Raw genomic sequence first — 27993 nt, forward strand, 5'->3', positions numbered from 1 at the left:
GAGTTAATTATATGGAACTCTAGAAAAGTAGGATGTATCTACATACATTATTAAACACATTAAGAGTGAGTTATTACCTATACTGTGATGTCAGATTCAGACATCAATTTTTGTTGTTTCATAACATGTATGAATATAAGATATTTAGCCAATCATATAGTATTATTTGTTAGTACTCAATTACTAATACACAAAATAAAAACATATTAACAGTAATTGTTTAAATTGATTATGTGGAAATCCTTTCATTAATAAATTTTCTAAGCAGAATGATCCATACTCTCTTGAATATTGTAATTCCTTACACACACTGAAGATGTAAATTAATAGGCTACATGAAGCTGGTAATCTAAAATTTTAATTAGCAATTAATTAATCCTTGTGATATTATACTCTTTCTGATTCATCACACAATTTGGTCATTTGCATTCATTTTATATTTTAAGCTCTATAACTAGTAGTAACATTCTTTATGTATATAAAAGAAATGAGAATTTATTTTTCCATTTTTATACACTTCACTGTTTTTATTTCAGAATTTGACATTCATATTTAATAATTCAGAATTTGATACATAGTAAAATAGATATCTATTTTTCACTTTATGAAGAAAATTAATCTACTAAAATATCCATCCTTCACATACTGTATCTTTGAAACTACATGCCTCTCTACCCTAAATGCTGAAGCTGGTGCTTCTCCACTCTTCTATTATTCCTACCTAGTCACTCAAAAAAAAAAAAAAAAACAGGTTTTAGCACTTTCAAAAACAGAAAACTCAATCACATCTTGTGAAAGCCTTCAAATATAGAATATCTGAGCCAGCATTATTATTTTGTATGGTTTTATATTTATTGATGCTGAAAAAACAATTTACTTTTATAATAATTTCATTATCATGTACATGAAATTAGAAATTATAGTATAGATAAATTCAAAAGCATTTTGCAATTTTTAAAAAAGATTTTATTTATTTATTTGAGAGAGAGAGAGGGAGTGTAACCACAGTAGGGGGAAAGGGCAGGGGGAAAGATAGAAACAGACTCTCTGCCAAGCAGGGAGCTGGATGCAGGACCCTGAGATCATGACCTGAGCCAAAGGCAGACACTTAACCAACTGAGCCATCCAGGTACCCATGTCTTGCAATTTTTACTGTTTATGGGTAAAAGTTCAGAAAATGAATCAGTCATTGGGTGACTTTGGCTTTAGAGGGAATAAGTTTGCAGAAAATCACATTTTTACCAAAAATAATTTAATCCAGATAAAATATAAGAAAATCTTATTTTTAAAGGCCCCATTCAGTTGTGAATGCTTTTAATGTTGATTAGTCAGCATAGACAAGAGGGGTTATGATTCTAAAGAGGGTAGAACGTCTGAAAGATAAGCTATCACTCTGTAGGTGCTTTCTCCCAGAGGCATTTACTCATAACAGGTAACAGAGAAAGACTTTTGGGTTTTGACCTGGCAGAGGTTGCTCTTGAAGAACTGAGAAAAAGCTCATTGTGGTCTTATGAAGCCAGAATAGCAAAATCACAGGTTTGAGGAGCCTCAAAACACATGATCTGTTTCCCCATGAAGCTCTTTCCCAGGGGATAAGGGATGGGTGATGCTAAAAATCTAAGCTAAGGGGCATCTGGGTGGCTCAGGGGCTTAAGCGTCTGCCTTCGGTTCAGGTCATGATCCCGGGGTCCTGGGATAGAACCCTACGAAGGGGTGCCTGCTTCTCCCTCTCCTTCTGCCTGCAGCTCCCCCAGCTTGTGTGCTCTCTCTCTCTCTCTCTGCCAAAAAAGAAGTCTAAGCCAAATCACAGGGGCATTAAATACTGAAGTTCAGAACCTGACAGAGAGGGACCTTGAACACATCAGGCTTTGAGCTGAAATCCCTAGAGGACTACACTTAAGAAAATGAACAAATCAGAGGTAAACTAAGCCCTAGAAAAAAATGTAATTACTATAATTCATGATTGGATTAAGGTGATCTCTGACTTTTATCTGTCTTGCAAAGGAAAGTATAAAATCTCTCTAGTAGATCGTGACACCATTTAAAGTCTGTATTGCATGCAATATCTGTCATTTTATTAAAAATTAGTGGGCATGCTGAAAGAAAGACATGCTTGATCAAACTCAAGAAAAAAAATAACAGAAAATAACAGACTCATAGGTGATCCAGATATTGGAGTTAGTACATAGAATTTTAAAATAAGTATAATTAATGTGTTCAAGGAAACAGAAGAAAAAAATGAAAAAGGAGAATTAAAAACATGGAGAATTTCTCCTAAGAAGTGAAATCCTTGGAAAGAGTTAAATAGAATTCATTCTAGAACTAAAAAACAGAATATCTGAAATTGAAAACTTAGATCAATGTAATGGCATTTGAAACCCAGTTTTTAAAAAAATTAGTTAATTGAAAGATAACTTTGAAGGAAATATCTAAACTGAAGCACAGAGAGAATCCAAGATGGCAGAGGAATAGGAGACCTTAGTATCACCTTGTCCCAGGAATTAAGCTAGATAGCCCTCAAATCATTCCAAACACCTGTGATCAACCAGGGATCTAAGAAAAAAACAGCTGCAACTCTACAAATAGAAAAGCAACCACTTTCTGCAAGGTGGGAGGTGTGGAGAAGTGAATCTGAGGCTATATATGGGAAGATAAACTGCAGGGGGAGGGAGCCTATGGGAGCCAGCTACAGGAAAGTGATAAAGCAGTGGAGTGTAAAATCAGAACTTCTAGAAGTCTGTTCTACTGAGGAATGTCCCTGCCTGACAGATGGTCAGGTGGCAAAGAGGGGTAGAATCCTAGGTGGGATATTGTGGTCTCAGGATGCTCGGGATCACTGGAATACCAGGGGTGCCTGAGTGTGGCAGGCATCAGAGTAGGGAAGCTGGCTATAATCAACGATCCCAGGAGTGGGCTCTCAGCTCGGTGTTGCCGTAAGAACCATGCTATAGTAGGGCAACTGCCCTCCAAGCAGGAGCCCAACGAGCCATAGAACTGGCAAGATGCTCCTTCCTCCTTCAGGAGGAACAGCTCAGATGCACACTACAGGAGTCTGCAGAGCTTGGAGATTCAAAGCGGGGTCACATGCCTGTGATACGAACACTCAGTCACAGGCTGAGTGAGCACAGAGAGCAGATGGAGATGAGGAAGACAGGAGTGATTAACTGCTTTTTCTTGAGGGTGCCCTGAGGAATGAGACCCAGAGCTTTTGGCTCTGGGGCTGGAGATGGGAAGCCGCCATTATCATTCTTATCTTCTAAAGCAGCACAGAAAGCCTGCAAGGAACAAAAGCCACATAGAGTAATCCAGAGCTGATTACTTAGCCTGGCTCCTGGCAAGGGCAGTACAATTCCAACCAGGGCAAAGACACTTGAGAATCAGTGCAACAGGTACCTCCCCAGAATATTGGCACAAACATCCAGCCAAGACCAAGTTGATCAATCACTAAGAATTGTAAAACTTCAGAACCACAGAAATATAGCATAGAGAATTCATAGTTTATTTCCTACAATTCTATAGTCGTTCAATTTTAATTTTTTTCTCTTTCCTTTTTCAATCAATTTCTTATTTTATCTACTTTTTTTAAATCTTTCTTAATTTTCATTTTTACAGTTACATTCTCTCCTTTGTTTTATTTTTGTATACACATAAGTTTTTCTTTCTTTATGATTTTGGGATGCAAACCAAAATACACCCAGAATGTAAAATACATCTCTGTTTTCTTCACCTTTCTCATCATATTCTCTCTTTTTTTTTCTTTCTTCTTCTTTTGTTTTGTTTTGTTAAAGTCTTTTTTTTTTTCCAAAGATTTTATTTATTTATTTGACAGAGATCACAAGTAGGCAGAGAGGCAGATGGGGGGGGGGGGGGAAGCAGGCTCCCTGCCGAGCAGAAAGCCCAATGTGGGGCTCGATCCCAGGACCCTGGGATCATGACCTGAGCCGAAGGCAGAGGCTTTAACCCACTGAGCCACCCAGGCACCCCTGTTAAAATCTTTTTTTAATTTTTATCTTTACAGTTACAATCTATCCTTTCAATGTATTTAATTTTATGTCTGCACATATACAAGTTTTTCTTTTCTTACAATTTTGAGATGTAGTTTCCTTTAACAAACCAACCAAAATATACTCAGGATATGGTGTACTGCTCTGTTCTGTCTACCTGTCAGTTTATACTCCTTCTTTTTTTTGTTTTTTGGTCTTTTAATTTTCATTTTTACACTTATATCCTATCCTTTCATTATATTTAATTTTATTTTTGTACATACAAAAGTCTGCCTTTCTTTACAATATTGGGATCTAGTTTTCTAACAAACAGACCAAAATACACACAGGATCTAGTGTACTGCTCTATTCCGTTCACCTCTCTGATTATAATCTCTCTCTCTCTTTTTTTTTTTTCTTTAAATTTTGTTGTTGGTGGTGGTGGCGGTTTTTTTCTGGTTTCGGTCCCTTCTGATTTGTTTAGTGTATATTTTTATGGAGTCATGGTTGCCATTTTAGTATTTTGTTCTCTTGTTCATCTACTCTTCTCTGGACATAATGACAAGACATAAAAAGTCACCTCAAAAAAGAACAAGAGGCAGTACTGATTGCCAGGGATATAATCAGTATGGACATAAGTAAGATGTCAGAACTAGAGTTCAGAACAACGATTATAAAGATACTAGCTAGGCTTGAAGAAAACAAAGAGGACACTAGAGAATTCCTTTCTGGAGAAATAAAAGAACTAAAACCTAACCAAGTTGATATCAAAAAAGCTATTAATGAGAGGCAATTAAAAAATGGAGGCTCTAACTCCTAGGATAAATGAAGCAGAAGAGAGAATTAGTGATATAAAAGACAAAATAATGAAGAATAAAGAAGCTAAGAAAATGAGGGATAAACAAACTGGTTCATGAGGGGAGAATCTGAGAGATAAGTGATACTATAAAGTGAAACAATATTAAAATAATTTGGATCCCTGAAGAAGAGGAAGGGGGAGAGGGTAGGCAGAAGGTATCTAGGAGCAAATTATAGAAGAGAACTGCCCTAATCTGGGAGGGGAAAAATGCATTCAAGTCCAGGAGGCACAGAGAACCCCCTCAAAATCAATAAAAGTAGGTCAACAGCTCAACATATAATAGTGAAACTTGTAAATCTCAGACACAAAGAGAAAACCCTGAAATCGGCTTGGGATGAGAGGTCCCTAATCTACAAGGGTAGAAACATTAGACTGGCAAGAGACCTATCCACAGAGACCTGGCAGGCCAGAGAGGTCTGGCATGATATTTTCAGGATACCAAGTGAAAAAATATATACAGTCAAGAATACTTTATCAGGCCAGGATGTCATTAAAATAGAAGGAGAGAAAAAAGCTTCCAGGACAAACAGAAACTAAAAGAATTTGTGATCACCAAAACAGCCCTACAAGAAATATTAAAAGAGATCCTTTAAGTAAGAGAGAGCCCAAAAGTAACACAGACTAGAAAGGAACAGAGACAATATACAGTAACAGTCACTTTACAGGCAATAAAATGGCACTAAATTTATATCTTTCAGTAGTTACTCTGAATGTAACTACGCTAAATGCCCCAATCAAAGGACACAGGATATCAGATTGGATAAAAAAGCAAGACCCATAGATATGCTGTCAAGAGACTCATTATAGACCCAAAGACAACTCCAGATTGAAACTGAAGGAGTGGAAAACCATTTATCATCCTAATGGACATCAAAAGAGCTGGGGTGGCAATCCTTATATCAGACAAAATAGATTTTAAACTAAAGACTGTAATAAGAGATGAGGAAGGATACTGTATCATAATTAAAGGGTCTATCCTACAAGAAGATCTAACACTTGTAAATATTTATGCCCTTAACATGGGAGCCACCAATTATATAAGCCAATTAACAACAAAATTAAAGAAACACATTGATAATAATACAATAATAGCAGGGGACTTTAATACCCCACTCACTACAATACAGAGATCATCTAAGCAGAAGATCAAGGAAACAAGGGCTTTGAATGAAACACTAGACCAGATGGACTTTACAGATTTATTCAGAATAGTCTGTCCTAAAGTAACAGAATATACATTCTTACTGAGTGCATATGGAACAGTCTCCAAATAGATCACATACTGGGTCACAAATTGGGTCTCTACCAGTACCAAAAGACTGAGATCATTCCCTGCATATTTTCAGGCCACAATGTTTTAAAACTAGAACTCAATCACAAGAGGATATTTGGAAAGAACTCAAATACATGGAGGCTAAAGAGCATCCTACTAAAGAATTAATGGGTTAACCAGGAAAATAAAGAATTTTAAAAATTCATGGAAACAAATGAAAATGAAGCACAACTGCTCAAAACCTTTGAGATGAGGTAAAAGTGGCCATAAGAGGGAAGTATATAGTAATACAAGCCTCTCTTAAGAAACAAGAAATGTCTCAAATATACAACCTAACCTTACACCTAAAGGAGCTGGAAAAAAGACAGCAAATAAAGCCTAAACCCAACAAAAGAAGAGAAATAATAAATATTAGAGTAAGAATCAATGAAATAGAAACCAAAAGAACAGTATAACAGATCAGCAAAACTAGGAGCTAGTTCTTTGAAAGAATTAATAAGATTGGTAAACCCTGGCCAGACTTATCAAAAAGAAAAGAGAAAGGACTCAAATAAATAAAATCATGAATGAAAGAAGAGACATCACAACCAACACCAAAGAAACACAATTTTAAGAATATATTAACCAACAGGATGCCTGGGTGGCTCAGTCGGTTAAGCCACTGCTTTCGGCTCAGGCCATGATCTCAGGGTCCTGGGATTGAGTACCGCACTGGGCTCCTTGCTCTGCAGGGAGCCTGCTTCTCTCTCCACCTCTGCTGGCCACTCTGCCTGCTTGTGTGCTTGCTTGCTCACATACACACTCTCTCTCTCTCTGACAAATAAATAAATAAAGTCTTTATTTATATAGATATATATATATTAACCAAAGACACAAAGGATCTATACTCTGAAAACTATAAAACACTCATGAAAGAAATTGTGGAGGACAAAAAGAAATGGAAAAGTGTTCCATGCTCATGGATTGGAAGAATAAATATTGCTAAGATGTTTATGCTACCTACAGCAATCTATACATTCAGTGCAATCCCTATCAAAGTACCATCAATTTTTTTCACAGAGCTGGAACAAATCATTTTCTGTATAGAACCAGAAAAGACCCCCAAATAGCCAAAGGAATGTTGAAAAAGAAAACCAAAGCTGGTAGCATCACAATTCTGGACTTTGAGCTCTATTACACAGCTGTAATCATCAAGATAGTATGGCACAAAACGGACACATAGATCAATGGAACAGAATAGAGAATCCATAAATGTACCCTCAACTCTATGGTCAACTAATCTTTGACTAAGCAGGAAAAAATATCCAATGGAAAAAAAGAACAATCTCTTCAATAAGCGGTTTTGGGACAATTGGACAGCCACACACAGAAAAATAAAGTTGGGCCATTTTCTCACACCATACACAAAAATAGACTCAAAATGGATGAAAGACCAAATGTGAGACAGGAATCCATCAAAATCCTAGAGGCAGCAACCTCTGTGGCCTCAACTGTAGCAACGTCTTGCTAGACAAAGCTCTAAAGTCAAGGGAAACAAAGGCGAAAATAAACTATTGGGACTTCATCAAGATAAAAAGCTTTTGTATGGCAAAGGAAATAGTCAACAAAGCTAAAAGACACCTACAGAGTGAGAGAAGATTTGTGCAAATATCATAGCAGATAAAGAGCTAATATCCAAAATCTTTAAAGAACTTATCAAACTCAATACCCCAAAACCAAAAAATCCAATCAAGAAATGAATGGGCAGAAGAACAGACATTTCTCCAAAGAAGACATCCAAATGGCCCAAAGACACATGAAAAAACTGTTCAACATCACTCGACATCAGGGAAATACAAATCAAAACCACAATGAGATACCACCTCACACCAGTAAGAATGGCTAAAATTAAGAAGTCAGGAAATTATAGATATTAGTGAGGCTGTGGCAAAAAGGAAACCCTCTTACACTGTTGGTGGGAATGCAAGTTGGTACATCCACTCTGGAAAACTGTACGGAGGTTCCTCAAAAAGGTAAAATAGAACTGCCTTGCAGCCCAGCAACTGCACTACTAGTTATTTATCCAAAGGATACAAACATATTGATTTGAAGGGGTATATGCTCTCCAATGTTTACAGCAGCAATGTCCACAATAGCCAAATTATGCAAAGAACCCAGATGTCCACCAACAGATGAATGGATAAAGAAGATGAGGTATATATATACAATGGAATATTACCAAGCCATCAGAAAGGATGAATACTTATCATTTACATTGATGTGAATGGGATTAGAGGGTATTATGTTAAGCAAAATAAGTCAACAAAGAAAGACAAATACAAATGATTTCACTCATATGTGGAATTTAAGAAACAAAACAGATGAACACAGAGAAAGGGAAGCAAAACTAAAATAAGATGAAAATAGAAAGGGAAGAAAACCATAATAAACTCTTGATAATAGAGAATAAACAAAGGGTTGCTGGAGGGGAAGTGGGTGATTGGATGGGGTAATTGGATGACAGGCATTAAGAAGGGCACATGATGTAATAAGCATTGTGTATTATATAAGACTGCTAAATCACTGACCTCTACTTCTGAAACCAATAATAAATTATCTGCTAATTGAATTTAAATAAAAAATAAAATAAACTGAAGCACAAAGAAAAAAAGAGAACATGATACATAGGGATTATAAGAGATGTTTGAGGCATAGTAAATAGATGTAACATATCTTTTATTAGAGTCCCCAAAAGATAGGAAAGAATGGGACAGAAGAAATATATGAATACATAATAGTAAAAATTATTTAAATCTGATAAAAGACATCAACCCAGAGGCTCTGCAAACCACAGGCAAATAAATAGAACCACAGAGAACCACAGTTTTGACACATTGAAGAAAAAGACAAAAAAAAATAATTGCCTTCAAAGGGGAAACAATAAACTTAACAATGTACTTCTCAATGGAAATAACAAAAGGCCTAAAACAATAAAATAACATCCTTGAAGTGCTGAAAGAAAATAACTATGAACCTACAAATCCAATCCCCCAAATTAAAAATGACAAAGACATTTTCAGACAAAACTACAATAATTCATCATCAACAGGCCTTAACCAAAAGAAGTACTATAGGAGTTTTTCAGGCAGAAGAAAAACGATTTGATATAGAAACCCAGAAATGCAAAAAGAAACAAAATACAAAAGAGAAGGTAAATGTTTTGGTAAATATGAAGAAATATTGACTGTAAAAACAATAATATTCAAAGGCTTCATAATATACATAAACTTAAGGTGTATAACAAAAATTAACAAAATAGGAGGTACCAAAATGGAACTAAAATATTTTAAGTTCACATATTGAGAAAGTGGTAAAAGTAATCCTTTTTATTAAACTACAAAAACTACAGGATACATATTGTAATTTTGGTGGCCACTACTAAAACACTATAAAACAATACATAACTAAAAATTTTATAGAAATAGATGAAATAGAATAATATAAAATACCTTACTAATTCAAAGAATAAGGTGAGGTAAGAAAAAATGCTAAAACAAAGAAGTCAATAAAATATATGAAACAATATGGTTTCTGTACACACAAATGTATCAGTAATCACACTAAATATAAATGGATCAATACTGCAATTCAACACAGTTTATCAGACTGGATTTTTAAAACTTAGGCATGTTTATTGTATCTTTCAGTCTTGATTACAGTTTATCAAATTTTACATAAACTAAAAGAGTGTGGGTTAAACCTATGGGTAATTTTTAATTATCAACAATAATAACAAAAGTTATTAAGTTTTTACTATGTACCAGAAGCAATTTAATGTATTTTACATGTATTGACTCATGTAGTGTTCACAATAATGCTTCAAAGTATGTACTATTATGACCTCCATCTTACCAAGGCACAAAGAGTTTAAATAACTTACACAAGGTCAGTGACAGAGCAAGAAAATATACTCAAGTACTCTGACATCAGAGATCATTCTCATAATCACTATGCTATACTGTCTCATTATCTTCAGTGGAGAATAAAGATTATAATGAGGGCTTTGTAAAAATTGCTTGCAAGTTATAATTCTAATAATTCTTTTAAATTTAAATGTCTGGTTACTTAGAATAATGGACTTCTAGTACATATTAAACAAAATACAACAAAAATATACTAAAAAGCACTAACGTTCATGATGCATTTCAAATATACTTATATCATCACTTAAAATGGTTAAGATGGTAAATTTAGTGTTACGCTTTTTTTACTACATCAGAATATATATACAAATAAAATAAAATTTTGTAAGAATTCATAAAAATCTCACTGTGAAATTTTAATATTTGTTTAAATAAGGAAAACCTTTATTTATTCCATTTTTCTTTTATGCCTACAAATCTTGAGCAACTCCCGAGGATTACAGATAATGATTTACAGCTGTTCTTTCATTACAATGAGATCTATTTCAGCTATATCTGAAGTTTTTAACTAATTTAAAGCACTAGAGTGATAACTTTGGCAGCACATATGCTAAAACTGGAACAACACAGAGAAGATGAGCACCCTGTGCAAAAATGACTTTAAAATTTAACTTCATTGCACAAGGGTATTCTTACAGTACCACCATAAACATCTTAGGATTCAATTTCCTATAAACCATGTGTGTTCCACCTTTGGGTTGAAAATAATTTTCTCTGATAGGAAGGATAAATCCAATTCAGCATTTCAGTGGCTCTATTATCCCCATTTCATCTACCCCACCCCTACAGAGTTCTTTTTAGCTACCTTTTTTTTTTTTTTTTTGCCAAACAAAAATTATACAAACTAATTTTAATTTTCTGTAGTATTTTTTACAATAAGTTGTCCTTCACTTTAAGCTTCCTGGAGTACAGTTCTATGCTTCTCTTTCATATTTATTTATTCACTTACAATTTCCTGAGTTTCCACAATAGAACAGATACTATGTTTCCACTGTTTTGTACATGTTCTTTTATGATTTGACAATTATGTTCAAACTTCCCCAATGTTTAACTTCTATTTATATTCTGCCTATAAAATATCTATCTGCTCTATCTATATTTTTTACCCTTACTGTTAGCTACTTTTACTTTTCCATCTGTATAGCCTTCAAACTTTCTCAAATTCTTTAGGAGTGAGAAAGAATAAATAATAAATATATACACATATATTTCAATGTTCTTTTAAAAATGTCCTCTAAAAAGTTTAATGTGTAGCAAAACTTCATTATCAAAAATTTTACTCATGATTTTATCTTCCTGTCAACCCTTTTAGGCTAGTTTTATTGTTAGAGTCTCTGATCTGAAGAACATTTCTTATTTTCTGTTGATCATTTTGAAATAGGGATTATCTAAATTCCTTGCATATATCTAATAATGTCCATAATCTCTTCTTTGACAATTCTAAACTGTAAAATAACATGATCACTATTTACAAAAGATTCTTCCCTTCTATTTCATTAGTTCTCTTTATTTAGTCAAAATTAAGCTAAGACATGAGTTCCTTCCATACCTTTCTCTACCTTTTGTGAAAGTAAATTATCAGTAAATCAAAAACATGTACAACATTCTGTTTTCAATAAACTGAGAAATCCAACAAAATATTTTACTATCTACTCATATAATTATCATCTTTCATACTCTGTTTTGAGATCCAGAAGTCCAGGAAAACAAAAAAATATATAAAAGATCAACCACTTGGAGAAAAGATATAAACTGTCATTCACAGGTGGCATAATTGTGCTTGAGGAAATTTTTTTTAAAACTAATTATAAATTAGTAGAATTAACCATTTAACTTAGCAAGAAGTATGGATTGTTGGTAAAGCAAATCTTTAATAAAGACTATTACATTTCTTTATACCAATAGCAGAAAGCTAAACAATGAAACATTTAAAAGGTACCATTACAACTAAAAAACATGAAATAACTAAATACCAAGGAATAAATCTAATAAAGATGGGTAAGACTTCAACACAGAAACTATAAAACCACAAAAATCATTTAAAGGGATCCTAAATTAACCTCAGAAAATAGTGGAGTAATTTTATTCTATTTTTTTTTTAGTGGAGTAATTTTTAAAGAAGGTAAATATTTAAAGAAATACATATGAGATTCTCAAAGAAATAAACAAGATTCATCTTTTGAAAAGAAATTACAAACATAGTTATGAACCAAATTAATGTTTATTCTTATGCCATAAATTACCACATACAAATAATTTCAATAATAGTATGGCTTGGAGTGCCTGGGTGGCTCAGCAGTTAAGCATCTGACTCTTAGTTTCAGCTCAGGTCCTGACCTCAGCGTCATGACACTGAGCCCCATGTTGGGCTCTGCACTCAGTGCAGTCAGCTTGTCCCTCTCCCTGTGCTCCTTCCTGTGCCCCTTCTCTCTCTCTCTCTCTCTGGGTGTCTCTCAAATAAATAAGTAAAATCTTTAAAAATAATAATAATAATAATAGTATGGCTTAAAGTAATGAGGTATATATGTCACATGTGATTTTTTTAAGCCCTAAGTCTTAGTATTAGATATAAAGAATATTATATTAATATTAATTGAATTTAAATTTATTTATTTAAATTAATATGAATTTAATATTATATTAAATTTACCTGATAATCAGCAGGACCAGGAGCAGTAAAAGCTTCTTCCTGAACCAGGAAGAGAGTCCGAGGAACAGAAGACCCAAATGCACTTTTCTTTTGTTTCATCAAGCAGGTATTGGTAAAGTTGTTGATTATAGTATTGTTTAGGATATTATAAAACCCAGGACCTAAAGCCATGAGGAATATCATAGGTAAGAATAAAGATGCTTTTAATTTTTTTAAACTGAGTAACCTTAAATTAAGTAATTTTTTTAGAAAGAACTCTCATATATTGCTGACAGGAATGTAAAATGGTATATGACATTTAGAGAAACAATTTGTCAAATTCTTATGAAGTTAAATATGTACTTAGAATATGACCCAGAAATTCTACTCCTAGGTATTTTCCCAAGAAAAATGAAAACAAGCGAAATAAGTCAATCGGAGAAAGACAACTATCATATGATCTCCCTGATACGAGAAGTGGAGATGCAACGTGAGGGGTTTGGGGGTAGGAAAAGAATAAATGAAAGAAGATGGGATCAGAAGGGAGACAAACCATAAGAGACTCTTAATCTCACAAAACAAACTGAGGGTTGCTGGTGGGGGGAGGGGAGAGGGAGAGGGTGGTGGGGTTATTATGGACACTGGGGAGGGTATGTGCTATGGTGAGTGCTGTGAAGTGTGTAAACCTGGCGATTCATAGACCTGTACCCCTGGGGCTAATAATACCTTATATGTTAATAAAAAAGAAAAATTTTTATTTATTTATTTATTTATTTATTTATTTATCTTTTTAAAAAAGAAAAATGAAAACAATCCAAATGTCCATCAGCTGGTAAATAAAAAAAAAAAAATGCACTATACCCAAGCAATAGAATACTACTCAGCAATAAATAGGAAATATAAATGCAATAATAGGAATCAACCTCAAAAACATGATACCAAGTAGAAGAAAACAGACAAACTCCTGAATAACATATGATCCTATTTATATGAAATTCCAGAAAATACAACATCATAGTGACAGAGACAGTAGCCTGGAATGGGTGGAAAGTAAATACAGAGGGGAATGAGAGAGCATCTTTTAAATGATGGAAATTTCCAAAATTTAATTGTAGTGGTGGTTACCTGACTACATATAGTTACCAAAACTCACCAAACTATACACTTAAAATGAATTATTTTATTGTGTAAATTATACATCAATAAAGAAGAGAGAGAGAGAGAAAAAGAAAGAAAGGAAGGAAGGAAGGCAGAAAAAAAGAGGGGAAGGAAGGAAGGAAGGCAGGCAGGCAGGCAGGCAGGCCAGCAAGCACAGTTACTTTATTTTTGCCTTTTACCTTTCGGGACATATTTATAACCTGGAATATTTTCTACAGTGGCAATCTGAATGAATAACAGTTTTTTCATTCAAAATCATAAAAACTTTTTATGCCATTGAAAAAAGTTTTATCAAAACATTAAAATATTTGAAACAAATATTTAGATTTTGTATCTTTGTATATTTGTACATATGTTTTACAATTCAGTAATATTAAAAAATCAGTTTCAGTGACCAGCAATATCCATAAAATGCAATATATACTTGAAAGAACACTTAATTTAGTTGTACTCAAGTTATCAACTAATTCTACTAAATTAGCTCTACACCTAAATAATTATAAAACATAACTTCAATCTCATTTGTTTTTCTGGGCTGCAAGTTCCTTGTCTGAAGATACAGAAATTGACTATATCAGTGTTACTCAAAATGTGGTCTGTGGGCTGCTGCTTGTCCAAGAACAATCCACAAGAAAAAGAGCTTATAATTAAATGTAAATTGACTATTTTGCTAAGCATTTTGTAGCTAGTCTTTCTCCATAAAGGAAGGATTGTGTTGATTTACATTTTGGTACAATCTTCTTTCTCATTGTAGGCAGGAAACAAACAGTTGACAAATGGGCACTTTGGGATGAGGCTAAAGGTACTTTAGGTGCTTTCTGGATTAAAAGTGATCAAATCGGGGCACCTGGGTGGCTCAGTTGGTTAAGCCTCTGCCTTCGGCTCAGGTCGTGATCCCAGGGTCTTGGGATCGAGCCCTGTATCGGGCTCCCTGCTCAACGGGGAGCCTGCTTCTCCTTCTCCCTCTGTCCGCTACTCCCCCTGTTTGTGCTCTCTCTCTCTGTCAAATAAATAAATAAAATAAAATAAAATAAAGTCTGATAAGATATACTTTGGAAAAGTCAAAAGTTATCTCTGTACAGAAGAATCACAAATTAAAAAAAAAATTTTTAAAAGTGATCAAATCATCATACGTAATCAAATAGAAGGTTTTTCTCAAAGAAGTTACCCATAAACTCTTCCCAATTTTCAAATATTCCAGTTCTAATACCTATTTCTCAAAAATCTCTACCAAAAATTATCTTGTGCCAACTCTCAGGAACCTAAATGCTAATCTAATATCTTTTTTCTGCAATCTTCAAACATTCCTCCACTGGTAATGTTTAGAAGAGAAGGTAAATAGAAAGTGTAATGAAAACTATTTGGACCACCATTTAAGGTATTTAAAAGACAAGTATCTGAGATCTGTCTCTCTTCCAGCAGCAGAAGACATTACAGCTTAAGTGTTTAAATATAGGGACCTCACTCAAAGTATATACATCACAAGTAATACCTTGTTAAGCATCTGATGTGAAAAGCCATCCTAATCATGTAATTCACTCACACTAGAGATTTTTCACATTCATTTTTCTAGTCAGCAACTATAGACATGCCCAGGAACCCCAGACCTAGAGAGTTTAAGGTCACCTTCTAAAAGTAACCTATAAGTATGTTCTAGAAACTGATTGATGGGCCCAATTTATTACTGTACACTAATATCTACACAGAAAAAAAATTAAAATACCTTTAGGTCATTCTCACTAATTCTTAAATTATGTAAGATTCAGGATTAGAATGGAAGGGTCATCATAATTTAACTGTATCCTTCACAAATAAACTAACCTTTAGGGAATTTGTAATGCTTTATTCATAATACAGTGGACCACAAAACTGAAAACAAGACCCAATCCTAAGGCAGCTGGACCAGTCAATAAGTTCATATTTAGAAATACTTTGGATTTTAGATTCATGAATTTCAGATTCATATTTAGAAATATTTTGGATTTCAGATTCATAGGCTCAGCTGGTGTAGTGCCAGCCACCTACACACGACCTTTTCAGAACTGCAGTCTTAGAATACTCAGACCGCACAGAGGCTCAGGACTCTAAGACCAGCTGTTTCCACAGGCCCAGTTATATACTGTAAAGCTCATGATTTTGCCTAAGAAGTGCTAAAATATCACTTCCACTGCAGGTTATTGGTCAGAAAAGACACCAGACTAACCAAGATTGGAATGGAGAAAAACAAGACTCAACTTCTCGATGGCATGAGTAGTAAATAATTTTGTACCAGTAGAGACTTACCATAACAAATTACCATAACAAAATTTATAGCAATGGTTTGAGATCAGGCAATGGGTCAGAAGCTGGAACAACTCAAGACTTAGAGAAAGGGACATGACAGGACAGTTAGTGATGGCTTAAGGGACAGGAAGAAAATGCTATTGGAGGCTAGAGAAAAGACAACTTGAATAATGTAATGGCAGAGATTTTAACAAAACTAATGCTTGAGATAATGAAGAAAATATTTAATAAATAAGTAGTTTTTGCTAAGGAAGTTTCCAGGTTGAATATCCAAAGGGCCAACTAGTTGTTTTTAGCCATGTGTGAGAAGGTATGGAAAGAAAAAGATGAATTCAAACTGTTGTTTTCAAGGAGAATTTATAAGAAATGAAAGAAATCAAAATGTATGGGTTTGAAAGTAAAATTCTTTTTTATCCCAGCTCTACAATAGCAAAAAGCTCTCAAGAAATGGCCTGAGATCAAAGACCAAATCCAGGGTATGACTGCAAGACCCTTTGTTAAGACCTCAGAAAGATTTAAGATGGTATGTCATAGAATTTTTCAGTTAAAGGAAAGCCTTCTAAGAATTTTAAGGTCATATGTCATAGACCCTCTTGGCTAAAATAATAATGTTCAGAAGAATCTAAGAGTATCAAAACACAGCAGCACCAAAGGTGACCCACGAAGTATATGTGAACGTGGCTTTTGTCCAGTGTATTTGATTCTAAGTCAATATAATAAGATACTTACAAAATCTTAGAAAGGAATTATACAAACTTGGAAAGAAAGAGACAACAACACTGCAAAATGAAAAGTGGCTGTAGACCCCTCATTTTCTATAGGAGAAAGCTCCAACTACAAACACAGTCTATTTCTTCGAGATTTTTTTTCTTGCTTCTTGAGGTAAGCCTTTATTGCCATATACATCCCTTAGGACCACTTTTGCTATATTCCAAAGGTTTTGGACCACTGTGCTTTCATTTTCATTTATTTCCATGCCTTTTTTTTTACTTCTTCTTTGATTTCTTGGTTGACCCATTCAATGTTTAGTAGCATGTTGTTTAATCTCTGTGTATTTGTGGTCTTTCCAAATTTTTTCTTGTGGTTGACTTCTAGTTTCATAGTGTTGTGGTCAGAAAATGATTTCAATCTTTTTGTATTTGTTGAGGCCTGTTTTGTGACCTAATATGTGATCTATTCTGGAGAACCTTCCATGTACACTTGAAAACAATATGTATTCTGCTGTTTTAGGATAGAATGTTATGAATATATGTTAAGTCACCATCTGGTCCAGAGTAGGATTCAAAGCCACTGTGTCCTTGTTAGTTTCTATTTAGATGACCCATCCATTGATGTCAGTGGGGTGTAAAAGCCCCCTACTATTATTATGTTATTGTCAATTAGTTCCTTTATGTTTGTTATCATTTTATATATTTGGGTGTTCCCATGTTGGGTGCATAAATATTTACAATTATTATATCTTGTTGTATCAACCCCTTTATGGTTATATAATGCCCTTCTCTGTCTCTTTCTAAAGCCTTTAATTTAAAGTCTAGTTTGGGGGCACCTGTGTGGCACAGTCAGTTAAGCAACCAACTCCTGGTTTTGGCTTAGGTCATGATCTCAGGGTCGTGAGATAGAGCCCCATGTCGGGCTTCGCAATCAGCGTGGAATTTCCTTGAGTTTTTCTCTCTCCCTCTCCCTTTGCTCCTCCTTCCCATGCTCTTGCATTCTCTCTCTCTCAAATGAATAAATAAATATTTAAAATAAATAAATAAAATAAAGTATAGTTTATCCAACATAAATATTGCTACTCTGGCTTCCTTTTGACATCCATTTGCATGATAGATATTTCTCCAACACCTCACTTTCAATCTGCAGGTGTCTTTGTTCTAAAATGAGATTTTTGTAGGCAGCATATAGATGGGTCTTGTTTGTTTATTGATTGTGACACCCTGTGGCTTTGACTGGAGCATTTAGTCCATTTATAGTCACAAAGTAATTATTGGTAGATTTGTATTTATTGACATTTTATTACCTGTTTTGTCATTGTTTCTGGATATTTTCTCTGATCCTTTCTTATCTTTGTCACTTTTGGTTTTCCCTTTGCACTCAAAGGGTTCCCTTTAATATTTCTTGGTGTAGTGGCCATGAACTCCTTTAGTTTTTGTTTGTTTGGCAAACTCTTTATCTCTCCTATTATGAATGATAGCCTTGCTGGATAAAAGTACTATTGGCTGCAAACTTTTCATATTTAGCACTTTGAATATATCATGCCACTTCCTTCTGGCTTGACAAGGTTCTGTTGAGAAATCTCCAGCTACCCTTAAAGGCCTTCCCTTGTAAATTAAGAATTTCCTTTGTCTTGCTGCTCTTAAGATCGTTTATCACTATATTTTGCAAGTGTAATTACAATATGTCTTGGTGTGGACCTGCTTTTGTTGATTTTGATGGGAGTTCTCCATGCCTCCTGGATCTGGATATCTGTTTCTTTCTCAGATTAGGAAAATGTTCTGCTATTATTTCCTAAAATAAATTTTCTACTCCCTTTTCTCTCTCTTATTCTTCTTCTGGGACTTCCGTAATATAAATGTTATTACATCTGTTGGAGTCACAAACTCCCTAAGCCTACTCTCATGTCCAATAATTCTTACTCTCCTTTTTGTTCAGCTTCATTATTTCCCATTATTTTGTCTTCTAAGTCATTAATTCATTCCTCTGATTCTTCTGGCCTGCTATTAATTGCATCAAGCCCATGTCCAGTCTCGTTTTTTGTATTCTTCATCTCTGATTGACTCTTTCTTAACTCTTTTATCTCTGTGGTAAGGGTCTCCCTAATTTCTTCTATTCTTTTCTCAAGCCCTGTGAGTATCATTAGGATTGTTGCTTTAAATTCTCCATCAGGCATGTTACTTGTATCTGTTTTTGCTTAGATCTCTGACCGTGACCTTATCTTGTTCTTTCATTTGGAATAAATTCTTCTGTCTTAGAATTTTGTCTAAGTCTCTGCCCTCTTCTCTGTTAGAAAAGCCAGTTACATCGCCTGCTCCTGAGAGTAACAGCCTAACGAAAAAGAGCTCATGTAGTGCTCAGGGTGTACCACTTCATGGAATGTCTCCAGTTGTGCTGCGTGCACTCTGCTATTGTATTTTGGCTGCTCTAAACTTCAGGCCAGTTGTCTGTAGAGGCGCTCCTTGCCTGCTGTGTTTAGTGTTTGGTCCCTGGACTGAATGTGGTGAGTTTTTAACTAGGTGCACTCTGGTCTGCTTGTGAAAGGAGACCTGACACCAAATCTGTCAGAACTGACGCCCTGCAAAACTCTCTGATCAGGAGATATGGTATGGACAGGGGTTTCTGCGGCAAGGGACCTGATCTTCTGGGACTGTGACAGTCTTGACTGAGAAGGGCAGTCCTGCCAGAACACAGTGGGTGGAACTTGGTGTAAGCAAGTTAGGCAGCCAGAAACACAGCCTATTTCTTACAGAAAAGGAAGAATGATTCAAAACATGGAATCAAGAGCCCAAAAGGTAGAACAAAGGACCTTGGAAAATCATTCCCAGGGAGCCCAACTGGGCCCTAATCAAGGAAACTACAAAATGTGCCTGGTTAGATTTCATAGTTGTTATAGGATTATGACTATTAAGGGCCTCTAGTTTTCTCTTTTCTGAATAGGAGCATGTAGTATGAATATCCTGTAATTCTCCCATTGCTGTATTTTAGGATGTGTGAGGCAGATAATGTGTGTCTTTAGTTCATAGCTTGTCTAACAGATAGAAGTCATACTCAAGAAGCTTCTCTCAAGTATCACACCCAAAAATTGTGACCTATAGCAATACAGGTCTTAGGTAACAAAATCCTGGACTTCAAGATCATACCATAATTACATGAGACTTTGGAGGCCTGGAGAAAACATGTAGGACAACTGTAAATGTTTTGTGGGCAGAGGGTAGTCTATAGTAAATTAAAGATAGCCAAAAATTCTTTGTTACCCATGTCATTAAGAGATAAAGTGTTATGCTCTTCTGTTCAATATGTAGTGCCCTTAGTAACCTGATTAACAAATGGAATGTGGGATTTCTGACATTAGGAAATAAAGCTTGTAGCATCCTGCCATGTCCTGTAGAGTCCTGAGCTACCAAATTAAAAGATCAGCTACCCTGGGGCAGCAATGCTGAAGCTATGCATGTACACTGAATGACAGCCTTATCTAAGATCTGCCTTCCAGCCATCCCACAAAATAATAAGATACAAAAGAAAACCTTGTGTTTTTATGCCATTGAGATTGTTATGCAGCAATACATAACTATATGTTAACATTTATATAAGTTATTTTTGTGCTAGATTCTTAGTTCTATATACTAAAATATCGAGTGAGAACACTAGAATGTTTTAGGATATCCCCAAAATAAAATTTTAACAAAAGTGCATTTCATAAGTTAAAATACTGGCAGTGACCACATAGTTGATAAATAAGTTCACTCATAAAGAGAAATTAGGAAATTTATTGAATGAAGGAAAATAATTTAAAAATACCAATAAGATATGTGACATGTTAAATTGAAATATTTTTTTAAATTATACACTATTTTTAATGTATCTGTGTTTAGTATATAGTCAATACTTTAAAAACATGACTTAAAATGACAACACAAACCACAGAACAAAAAATATGTACTTTTTGGTAATCCGCCTTGAATATTAAGTTATAAAACTACATGGATTAATTACTAACCTGGCATTTCCTCTGTCCTGGAGTCCTGTGTGAATCGAGCAGCACTTTGACCAAATGGAGTACTTTTTAGTGCTGGTGTTTTCCTCAAGGAATTGAAAGCAGTTCGAGATTCATTATATGTGCCAGGAGCTGGAGTGATTGATTTGATAGGTACAAATCTCTGGTAAAGAACAGGAAAATATGCCAATGAAAAAGGTACTATATAGTACATTTTGACATTTCATGAGTTAAAAGCTGCCTTCTTAGTTAATATAACGTACGGAGTTTAATTTATTTCTTAATGGAGTGAAAAATACAGATGAATTAAGATCTTATACCTATCAAAACATAAAATATATAACTTTTAGTAAAATCATATATATATATAAAAACAGTAACGCTTTATGTACTTTACCATGCTCAATAGACATTTTGAAGGAAATTATCTCAAGATGAAATTCTAGATGATAATGTATGGACAATCTTCACATTTAAATTATTCTGTAAGTTAAGATAATAAATAAAAAACCTATATGATCTAACATGGTTTCTATTTTTTTTAATTTTTTCAATTTTTTCAGTGTCCCATTATTCATTGTTTATGCACCACACCTAGTGCTCCATGCAATATGTGCCCTCCCTAATACCCACCACCAGGCTCACCCATGGTTTCTTTTATGTAATAAAATTAACACAAATTGACAAAGTTCCTTGATATATATATTCAATTAATTCAACAATATCATTAAATTTTTTCTTCAGAAAAAATCTTAGATTCAAGAGATATATAAATCTGGTTTAGCTTATAAATTCAACTTATAAACTTATAATAAATTTATTATAAACTTGTAATATTTAACTTAATGTTAAACATACATATAATAACTCATGAAGTATAGCATTATATTTTTTAACTTTTTATTTGGACTTAATTTCAAATTTACAGAAAAAATTACATGAATAAAAATAATTAAGAAAATATGTATAATATTTACCCAGATTCACCCATTGTTAACATTATGCCATTTGTTTTTTTCATTTGCCCACACTGTTTCTTTCTCTTTCTTTCAGTATATCCATACCTTCCTCTTTGTGTCTCCCTATGTGTGTCTCTGTAGAGACACACACACATACACAAACAAAAACATGCAGCATATACATAGAACCATTTAATGAAAAGTTACATATGTCATGGCCCTTTACCCCTTAATACTTTGGTATGTGTTTACTAAAAATATGGATTTTTTTAACATATCTGAAGCATAGTTATCAACTTCAGGAAATGTATCAATGATATATTTTTATCTAATCAACTATTCATATTCCAAAGTTATCAGTTGATCTAATAATGCCTCTGTTGCATTTTTCCCCTTTAAGTATATAATTTAGACTCAGTTCAGATATTGCTTTTAGCCTCCTTTAATAAAGGAACATTTCTACAACCTTCCTTTGTGTTCTGGGACTTTGGAAGAATATAGCACCCCACTTTTGTATAATAAAGCCTTCATTAGTTGGGACTTCTCTCACGATTATATTCAGGTTATGCATTTCTGAGCAGCATACTAAATAGGTGATGTAGTTTTCTTCCTCAAAGTATCATTATCTAGGGGTACATGATATCCTTGAACCTCAGTGGTCATTTTAATTTTATAAAATTGAAGATTCCCTCTACATTTATGAGTAAGCACTCAACATTCTACTGTAAATGAGAGCCCTCTTTCCCCCCGCAATTATTCATTTCATCATTTATCTACTTATTTATCCACTTATTTATGTATTTATAGTCCATATGGAAATATGAATACCAGTTTTAACTATTTATAATTAATACCTGTATTTCTTTTTACCTTTAAGTTGGTTCATATGTCCCTATGATATGCTGTCATCTTTTTTATTGTTTGTTCAGGTTCATCTTCCACCTACTTTGCCCAGTCCCTGTTTCTTAGCTTATTTAGCAAGCTGGGATACATATCTATATATCTATACTACCTACACCTATATCTATATACACACACATACATATACACACACACACACACACACACATATATGTATATACACACACATACATATATATACATATATACATATACATATATATACATACATATATACATACATACATATATACACACACATATATATATACATATACACATACATATATATGTGTGTGTGTATATACATATATATGTGTGTGTGTGTGTGTGTGTATAGATATACACACATATATATATATATTAGGAATCATGAGTTCACATCAAACCTTCAATTCAAATCTAGACCGTTTTCACCTCCCCCAAGCCATATTTGTATGTACCTTCCTCCAAGTGAAAATGCTGATTCACAATATTGACTTTTTGCTCAGTGTTATACACCTAAAATACTTTCATTATTGCCTCACCCATGCCACTATAATAAGCCAGCCTCCTAAAAAGAATTCAGAATTTGTTTGTAATTCTTGCACTCACTATCCCTTCCAACTTCATCCTATTCAAGACTGATATGTAGTCAAATACTGTGGTTACATGGATTATTCTTTTTCCCCCTTCAATGTGGTTATAAGTATTCACTTGGAATACAATGGTACATTTGTTTCCATTCACTTTCAGTTTCAGGGGTTTTTTCAAGCCTTCCCATTCGTATCTATTTATTTTTATTTTTGACTATATGGAACACTGATATGATTCTAAAAGACAAATATGTATTTTAAAAAGTATACTCAAAGACATGACCCTCCCTTCATTTCCCTTCTACCCCATGGATGCTGCACCACTAAAGGAAAACAGTCCAAACTTATAACATTTGCTTATTTTCATGGCATGGAAATTATTAGTCACACTACCACTTGGCTAATCTCACACTACCATTATAACATCAACCAACATGCAAAACCGGAAAAATTAACAGTTGGTTCCTGCAAGCCAACAGAAATGAACTCCTGCAATATACCAGCACTTCCACTCCATCTCTTTATCATCCCTTGTAGGTAACCAACTTCATTGTTTTCTGGTTTATACTTTATGTGTTTATATAAAAATATAAAATATAATATAAAATTAAAAAAAATAAAATATAAAATATATATTTTTATAAAAAAATATATAAAAATATGTGTATGTTTCAGGTGTACAATATAAGGGTTGTATAATTCTATATATTCTATATATTACTCAGTGCTCATCATGATAAGTAAATTCTTAATCTCCTTTACTTCATCCATCCTCCCACCTATCTCCCCTCTAACAACCACAAGTTTATACTCTATATGTAAGAGTCTGGGAGGGGGGTGGTAAATGTTTGTCTCTTTTTTTCCTTATTAGTTCATTTGTTTTGTTTCTTAAATTCTACATACAAATGAAATCATATGGTATTTGTCTTTCTCTGTCTGACTTATCTCTCTTAGTATTATAACCTCTATGTCCATTCATGTCATTGCAAATAGCAAGCTCTCATTCTTTTTTACAGCTAATATTCCAGTGCAGTGTGCGTGCACGTGTGTGTGGCACGCCACTTCTTTATCCATTCATCTACTAATGGACACTTGGGCAGCCTCCATATCTTGGCCATTGCAAATAGTGCTGTAATAAAAATTCCCAAACATATATTTTCCAAAGACATATAAATGCCCAACAGACACAGGAAAAGATGTTCAACATCACTAATCATCAGGGAAATGCAAATCAAGATCACAAACTTACACCTGTCAAAATTGCTAGAATCAAAAAGACAAGAAATAACATGCTGGTGAGGATGTGCCGAAAAAGGAATCCTCATGTATTATTGGTGGGAATGTAAATTGATGCAGCCACTGTGGAAAACAGTGTGGAGTTTCTTTGAAAAATTAAAAATAAAATTGCCATATGATCTAACAATTCTACTACTGGGTACTTACCTAGGGAAAACAAAACACTAACTTGAAAAGATATATGCACCTTTCTACTTATTGCAGCATTATATATATGTTTCTCAATTTCCTTTCTTTCTTATACGAAAGGAATACTGATGCCTAGGCTTGATTCCAGATGAATCTAATCAGTCTCTGGAAAAGAGGAAATAAAGCAACTGAGTATCAAAATGTGTTAAAATTCCAAGGAGTCAAGATGGCAGAGGCGTAGCAGACTGAGATGACATCAGATCGCAGGAGTTCAGCTAGATAGTTATCAAACCATTCCAAACACCTACAAACCCAACAGGAGATCGAAAAGAAGAGGAGCAATTTGAGAAATAGAAAATCAACCACTTTCTGAAAGGTAGGATGTGCAGAGAAGTGAATCCAAATTGACAGGAAGATAGACCACAGGTGGAGGGGCCGACTCCCAGCAAGAAGTGGAGCAATGGAGCACAAAATTTGAACTTCTAAAAGTCTGCTCCACTTAGGGACATCGCTCCAGAGGCTAAGCAGGGGTGGAGCCCTCGTGGGGACAGTGTGGTCTCAGGTCCCACAGGGTCACTGAAAGATCAGGGGTGTCTGAGTGTAGCAGAGCTCACAGGTATCAGAGCCAGGAAGCTGGCTACAGAGACAGAGCCGAAGAGTGAGTTCTCAGCTAGGGCGTTACCTTAAAATGTGATCCGTGGCACAGTCGGGCCACTGCTCTTTGAGCAGAGATCTCACAAAAGGCAGATCTGGGGAGACCCACCTCTTTCCACTGGAAGAGCAGAGTGGCTGGATCTGCCAGGTTTGGAGAGTCCTAATGGGACTGTGTGCCATAGACAGTCTTGGTCACTTGGTCACAGGCCGGGTTAGCTCGGAGCTTGGCCAGAGACCAGGGAGAAGGGAGGGATTGAGAGCTTTTCTCGGAGGGCATACTGAGGAGTGGGGCCCCAAGCTTCCGCCTCCTCTGGGCTGGAGATTGGGAGGCTGCAATTTTCATTCTTATCGTCCAGAGCACTACAGAAAGCATTCAAGGGACCAAAGCTCCAAGAGCCAACCTAAGGAGATTACTTAGCCCGGCCCCTGGAAAGGGCAGCGCAATTCTGCCTCGGGCAAAGACATTTGAGAATCACTACAACAGGTCCCTCCCCCAGAAGATGCAAGAACATCCAGCCAAGACTAAGCTCACTGACCAAGGAGAACAATGGAATTCCAAGGAGGGGAAAGCAAAGCATGGAATTCATGGCTTTATCCCCATGATTCTTTAGTCTTGCAAGGTTAATTAAATTTTTTTTAATTTTATTTTTTCTCATTCTAATTTTTTTTACTTTTCCTCCTTCCTCTTTTAACATTTTTTAACTACTTTATCTTAACAATAGTTTGCTAAAAAAAAAAAAAAAATCTTTTTAAATCTTCATTATTTAGTCATATTTTATCCTTCATTGTATCTAACTTTATTTTTTGTATAATATAGGGTTTTTTCTCCTAAAAAATTTTGAGATACAATTTATTCTAATAGATCAAAATACACCTTAAATCTAGCACAGGGCTTTGTTCCAGTCTCCAGCCTGAGCAAATTCTCTCCACTTTCCTTTTCTTTCTCTTTCCCACCAACATATCTTACTAATTCCTTTTTTAGAATTTTTTTTAAATTTTTAGAATTTTTAGAATTTTTTAGAGTTTTTTAGAATTTTTAAAATTTTTAGAATTTTTTTTAAATTTTCATCTTTACAGTCATATTCTATCCCTTCATCATGTTTACCCTTATTTTTGGGTATTATTAATTTTTCTTTCTTTAAAATTTTGGGAGGTAGTTTCTTCTAAGAGATCAAAATCAAGTGGATGGCTCTGTTCTATTCATCAGTCATATATATATATGTGTGTGTGTGTGTGTGTGTGTGTGTTTTAACTTCTTTTTACTCCCTTTTTACTCCTTTTCTTCTCCCCCCAATTTGGGGTCTGTTCTGATTTTGTTGGCATACATTTTTCTGGGGTCTTTGCCACCCTTTTAGTATTTTATTCTCCCATTCATATATTCTTACCTGGATAAAATGACAAGGTGGAAAAGACTCACCACAAAAAAAAGAACAAGAGGCAGTACCAAAGGCTAGAGACTTAATCAATATGGACATTGGTAATATGTCAGATCTAGAGTTCAGAATGACGATTCTAAAGGTGCTAGTTGAGCTTGAAAAAGACATGGAAGATATTAGAGAAACCCTGTCTGGAGAAATAAAAGCCCTTTCTGGAGAAATGAAAGAACTAAAATCTAACAAAGCTGAAATCAAAAAAGCTATTAATGAGATGCAATCAAAAACAGAGGCTCTTATTGCTAGGATAAATGAGGCTGAAGAGAGAATTAGTGATATAGAAGACCAAATCATGGAGAATAAAGAAGCTGATCAAAAGGGAGACAAAAAACTACTTGACCACGAGGGGTGAATTCGAGAGATAAGTGGTACCATAAGATGAAACAATATTAGAATAATTGGGATTCCAGAAGAAGAAATAAGAGAGAGGGGGGCAGAAGGTATATTAGAGAGAATTATTGTAGAGAATTTCCCTAATATGGCAAAGGGAGCAAGCATCAAAATCCAGGAGATGGGGGCGCCTGGGTGGCTCAGTGGGTTAAAGCCTCTGCCTTTGACTCAGGTCATGGTCTCAGGGTCCTGGGATTGAGCCCCGCGTCTGGCTCTCTGCTCAGCAGGGAGCCTGCTTCCCCCTCTCTCTCTCTGCCTACTTGTGATCTCTCTCTCTGTCAAATAAATAAATAAAATCTTTAAAAAAAAAAAAAGAAACAGATTATGTATAATTCAGTAAAGTAGTGTAAGCAAACAGAAAGTGTCTTTGCATCTGGTACTTTAGCCACATTTCAAGGTAGAAATGGTAGTTACTGAAAATAAACTTTAAAAAAAAAAAAATCCAGGAGATGCAGAGAACCCTCCTCAAAATCAATAAAAATAGGTCCACACCCTGTCATCTTATAGTAAAATTTACAAATCTTAGCAACAAAGAGAAAATCCTGAAAGCAGCCCAGGAAAAGAAGTCTTTAACATACAATGGAAAAAATATTAGATTGGCAGCAGACTTATCCACAGAGACCTGGCAGGCCAGAAAGAACTGGCATGATATATTCAGAGCCCTAAATGAGAAAAACATGCAGCCAAGAATACTATATTCAGCTAGACTATCATTGAAAATAGAAAGAGAGATAAAAATCTTCCAGGACAAACAAAAACTAAAAGAATTTGTAAACACCAAACCAGCCCCACAGGAAATATT

The 27993-nt window shown here is 34.7% G+C and overlaps 1 protein-coding gene across 1 annotated transcript in view; it reads right to left on the reverse strand.

Moving 5' to 3' along the window:
- Positions 1-27993, reverse strand: part of STPG2 (sperm tail PG-rich repeat containing 2) — a gene marked incomplete at both ends in the record, with an annotated part of 344118 nt that overhangs the window by 184754 nt on the left and 131371 nt on the right. Inside the window, 2 exons of the mRNA XM_080796638.1 lie at positions 12728-12888; positions 20859-21018. Of these exons, the coding sequence (XP_080652764.1) occupies positions 12728-12888; positions 20859-21018 (321 nt within the window). The remainder of the gene's footprint in view (positions 1-12727; positions 12889-20858; positions 21019-27993) is intronic.

Source organism: Martes martes, assembly GCF_963455335.1.
Source record: "Martes martes genome assembly, chromosome: 2".
In the NCBI taxonomy this organism is placed as follows: Eukaryota; Metazoa; Chordata; class Mammalia; order Carnivora; family Mustelidae; genus Martes; species Martes martes.